General features: G+C 48.8%; 1 protein-coding gene across 5 annotated transcripts in view; it reads right to left on the bottom strand.

Annotated features, from left to right (window-relative positions):
* Positions 1–3989: 3989 nt before the first annotated feature.
* The window catches only part of LOC143023857 (solute carrier family 22 member 3-like), a 62698-nt gene continuing 61316 nt past the window's right edge, over positions 3990–5371 (bottom strand). For 4 of the 5 annotated variants that reach the window (XM_076182508.1, XM_076182502.1, XM_076182503.1 and 1 more), the window contains one exon: positions 3990–4224. In XM_076182508.1, coding sequence (XP_076038623.1) covers positions 4003–4224 — 222 coding nt within the window. In that variant the 3' untranslated portion in view covers positions 3990–4002. The remainder of the gene's footprint in view (positions 4225–5371) is intronic. The other variant, XM_076182506.1, reaches the window with a different exon arrangement.

Genomic DNA, 5371 nt, shown 5'->3' with positions numbered 1-5371 from the left:
CCTACTTCTCCTCCCACTCCTTCCCTTTGTATATAAGCCAGAATCACAGTGATGAGAGCCATGTGCGGAAGAGCACTTGGTGCCACACATCAAGTCCTACGCACGTACTACCTACAAGCGGTGCGTTCTATCGCCGACTACGCAGCCCCGGCTCTCCTTAGTGTGGACGTGGATAAATTCCAGAGGCTTGAGACATGCCAGAATGAAGCAGCTAGTCATTCTGGGAGCACAACGGTGGTATAAGATTCTCAACCTCCAGCGGGAAGCCTCGCTTCCTCCTCTCCAACTCAGGATCAGAATGCTCGGGGCGGACCTTGTTGCTCGCGGTCTCCATCCCCGCGACGAGACAGGTCTAAGTCGGGCCATCTACACCTCACTTGCACGCGCAGACACACTGCAACGCTTCAACACTTGGCTCTCACACGCGGCCAAGCTCCTGGATTCCTTCCAACGGCGGCAACCTCTCCTCGAGAAGAGCATACCAAAATCCCACCCGGACTCCAAATGCCCGCCGCCGTGGGCACCGGCTCCGGTGACCTTTAAATTTACGTCACTCACGGGGAAAAAGAACGCATGCCACTCAGACAGAGCGTGCGTCTCGGCAAACAACGGCATCCGGGCACTGACACGACCTGGTCATACCGTATATTTCACAGATGGCTCTGTAGAACAAACCAGCCCATACACGTCCAGAGCTGCCTTTGTCACTGATGGATACATCTTCGGAAGGAGAGTCAGCGACTCCGCGTCCTCTCTTCAAGCCGAGGCCGTGGCGATGCAGGGGGCCCTAGAACATGCCCTTGTATCCCACTCCAATTCCGTGGTCATCCACACCGACTCTCTGAATCTGATAAGCTGCTTGCAACAGGCAGAGCCCGAAGATAATGTCCACCTTCTCACCAATATCATTGCGCTCCTGCACAAATTACACCGTGCTGGACGGAATGTCATCATCAACTGGGTGCCAAGTCACGTCGGTGTGCATGGAAACGACCTTGCAGACGCAGCAGCTGTCGCAGCCCGCAAGCGCGCCAATGTCGATGTCCAGGTCCCTCCCAGCAAGAGCCAGCTCCAGCTTAGAACTAGGGCATTAGCACGCAAGAAGTGGCACCTGCAACACAGTCTGGAGGCGCAGATTTCCCAACGAGCGGGGTGGTACAAAAAGGTGACAGCATATGAACCTCTAGTCCTCCCCCGTTCCACTCCCAGTAGGATAGAAAAGCTGCTCTTCAGGCTGCGTCTCGAGGACCGTTGCTTCTAGCAACATAATTACCAGAGCACCATAGAAGACCGCCGGTGCAACCCCTGCCGTGCAGAAAATGCCGACCTCCTCCACTGCCTGAGCAATTGCCCCGCCACCTCTTTCTTCAGACGGGGACCACCGGCTCCCCCTGGAGGTCTTGTAAGCCGCCTCTGCCGCCTCCAAAGCCCCTATGAGCTCCGTTAGCTACTAGAGCGTCCGCCGCCGCTCTAACAGTTGTAGCCTCTCTTTTCTACTGCCCCCTATCCCCCTCTGAATAACTACACTATTCCACCTCCTCTCCACACGGTGTGTCTTACATAAACACCACCGCACTGGCTCAAACAAAGCCCGTGGGAGTGATACTTCACTCCCCCCCCCAAAAAAAAAAAAAAAAAATGCACACCCCACCTCTCCCACTCTTCCGCAGCTCACTAGCGACCATTTTGCCCTGGTCATTACTTTAGCCGTGGACCTCACCCCTCCACCTTCCTAGGTGTAGGCCTTATGGTCTATTGCAGTCTACTTCATTCTTATGTTCTTATGTTATATTCCCCCACCTCGGAGCTGTAATACAGAGAAGCCCAATTGGACCCTTTTCTAGGAGGAACTAGGCCGCTGGTACCAGTGAGTGGAATGGTGTGCCACTTTCTCTGGCCAAATCACTGTTAGCGCCCTCCGGAGGAAGATGCGGCTGACAAAACTTGCAACCCCCCCCTCGCTTACCCGCACCCCAAACAACAGGCGGAGCTATTAGCGCAGCAATTTGTAAACCGATCCTCTTCAACCCAAATCCTCCTACCTGTCAGGCAAGAACAGCACCTCCTTCTACAAGGTAGAAAGGATGTGGTCCACGCTGTCATGGCCACGAATGCCCCGACGGACTGTCCCTTTACACTCAAGGAACTTCGATGGGATTGCAAGACGAGCAAGTATACTGCTCCTGGTAACGACGGGATACCTTACTCCTTCCTGAGGCAACTGGGATCATCTGGAGTGCTGGCAGCACTAGCATTCATAAATACCTACTGGAAGGCGAGGCATCTCCCCGCGGAGTGTAAAAATGTGGATATCGTGCCGATCCCCAAGCGCAAGGACCCACACAGCCACAGGCCTATATCCCTCACGTCCTGCATCGGCAAGACCACTGAGTGAATGGTCTTCAGTCGCCTCCTATGGTAGATAGAACCCTTCCATCACAATATGTATGCTTTTATAAATGGAGTGGCAGCAACTGACTGTGTGGCAACTCTTCTTAAATTAGTCGGTAGTCAGGCTGCAATTGTGGCATTTCTCGATCTGGAAAGAGCATTCGAGTTAGCAGGTATTCCTGCCATTTTTGTACCCTTGTCTGCTAAGGGGATCCAAGACAGACTCCTAACCTGGGTTGCACACCACCACACGAACAGAATAGCGAGAGTGCGCATTCATGGACACCTATCTGCATACCACAGGATGGAAAACAGGAACCCGCAGGGGGGCGTTCTCAGTCCTACCCTCTTCAACGTGCATGAAGAACCTGGCTCTCCTTGATCTCGGAGAGAATGCTCGCCCCTTCTACTATGCGGACGATCTCGAGTTGGTGCTCACTGGGGGCGGCTTCTTCCTTCGCAGTGCTCAGAGTCCTATCAATCGTCTCTCTCAGGAATGTGGAAGGCTGGGACTGAAGATCTCGACGACCAAGACTAGAGCAAGGAGTCTGAGAACGCGGAAGCAGCACCCCCACCTTACTCTTCAGGGCAACATCCTCCCCTGGGTACCCACCTATCAATACTTGGGCATCTGGATCGACGACAGGCTTTCCTTTGCTCCGTAGGTCAGTTACCTACGAGAGGCTATGAAGATGAGATTAAATCTCCTCAGAGCTATGACGAGACCCTAGCTAAGTGCTGGGCACAAGGTCCTCCGGATGTATTATATTCAAGCTGTACGCTCGGTGTTGGACTATGCCATTGTAGTTCTCATCTCCCTCTGGCCCAGCTCGTTGGACAAGCTCGGAGTCCTATAAAACCAGGCTCGACGCTCTGTCACTGCGGCCCCTCCATGAACCAGTGTGGTGAATCTAAGACAGAAAGTGGAAGTTACCTCCCTTCGCCTACAGGCGGAGAGGTTTACTTCATGTCTTTAGAAGCCGAGAGAGACCCCACCGGTCACTCCTGGAAGGCCCATGCGGTGAATGCGATCCGCGTCTTTAAACTCCGGGAATTGGTTTGGCGACGTGTTCTAGATGGCCCTCATCCAAATTGTGCTCCCCCTCCTCCCCCGTGGTGATCTCTCTGCACCAGCTCTCAACTTTTCCACCTCAACGGAAGGAAGCCTAGCTACGAACCATCACGGCTGCGACCCATGGTCCCTGAGTCCATAAGGTTCACCCCACCCCACCCCCAGCGAGCTTGTCGTACTACACGGACGGCTCTGTGGACCCCCTCACGGGAAGGTATGGCGCGGCTTTTACAACCGCCGATGGAGTGACCGCACTATGGAGAGTGAGTGACGGAAGCTCTACTCTTCAAATGGAAAAACCACAAAAAAAAAAAAAAAAAAGTCGACGCTGAAATCCCCGTTCCCGTTTCCTCTTTAAATACCCAGACACAGGGGTGGAATTTGGGAATTGAAAGAGCAAAAGAAAGGTTGAAATAATATCTTTATGTTCTTTTTTACTGTAAAAGTGGTGAGAGGTCCAGAAAAAAAAAACATACGTGAACTGGCCTCAGGACTATACCAACTACAAACGACACCACCACCCATGACTTTCATTATGTTCATTCCACCTCTGCTACTGATACAGATACCGAAGTGAACACAGAAGACACGGAGGAGGAGGAGAAGGAAGAAGAAGATAAGAGTTCTTTGAGGTTCTCGTCTTTCCCGCGTTCACCACTCACCATACTGTTTGTTCCAGGCATAGGTCCTGCTATTTTGTTTTCATTTTGATAAAAGACAGCTGTGTTGCTATTTCCATCTTCTGGTGTTTCCACTGAGTACTGCAGTGAGCGTTGTTGACATAGAAAAAGAGAAATCAATTGATAATTATTTTTGACACAGATATAGTACAATAGCTATACACGCAATACAGCAGTGCATAAGATATATATACATATATATGTTGGTACATTGTGACAAGTTGATGAAGGTGGAAAAAGAAGTCACGGGTCTAGTTCCGAGTTCCTGAGTTTATTCCTGACCGGTTTCGCTCTATGCTTCTTCAGAGGAATGAAGAAGCATAGAACGAAACCGGTCAGGAATAAACTCAGGAACTCGGAACTAGACCCGTGACTTCGTTTTCCACCTTCATACATATATCTGTATACATATATATATATATATATATATATATATATATATATATATATATATATATATATATATAAGAGGCTGGTAGACGAGTGGCTAGAAAGTGAGCTAGATAGAGGGGTAGGTGGCGGGAATCTAATTTTTATGAGTTGGGTGTTTAGTAAACAATTGTTCGTAGGGGAAGATATTGCACAAACTCGCTACTCGCCTAAAATTTTACAAACAGCCATTGGGGACCCGATTTCATTGTTGTATAATGTTCATTTTTATACTGACGTAACAATATGTAAACTAAGTCAGTGGTGCATTGATTTCAAGGTTGTTTGTGTAAGCAATATTGCTTACGGGGTTTGTAACAGCCTTTCCGATTGGAGAAAGGGTGGAGGAAGAGAAAATTCAATTGGTTCACGAGACTAAAGTCACGCCCTTAGGGGAGGTACTTAGATGTAAAAATAAGGATCATTGCCGTAAAGAAATCATGGCGTCAATGCGAACTGACCTAGTACCAAAATTAAGGATTCCAAATGGGAGTCCCTTGGTGTAATTTGACAAAGTGTATATATTCGGGAAGAAAATAAAGAAAATTAATCTCCGTTTAATTCCCCTCTCTTAGACAGAGTAGTAATGAAAACAGAGTGACTATTCATACGTAACAAGACAATGGTGAAAAGAAAGTAGAAAGTGATTACAAAGGCAGAGCATGCCGACATGAGACCTTTTAGTCCATAACTAGGTCGGATTCGAAAAAAATATATAATAATGATGAATGAATAAATAGATAAACGAATAAAAATATAATGATATAGATAATAAGTAAAATAAATAAATAAATGCATA

Source organism: Oratosquilla oratoria, unplaced genomic scaffold (genome assembly GCF_046742065.1).
Source record: "Oratosquilla oratoria isolate Oo_2021 unplaced genomic scaffold, ASM4674206v1 SCAFFOLD67, whole genome shotgun sequence".
NCBI lineage: Eukaryota > Metazoa > Arthropoda > Malacostraca > Stomatopoda > Squillidae > Oratosquilla > Oratosquilla oratoria.
This window is presented reverse-complemented; position numbering and strand designations above follow the sequence as displayed.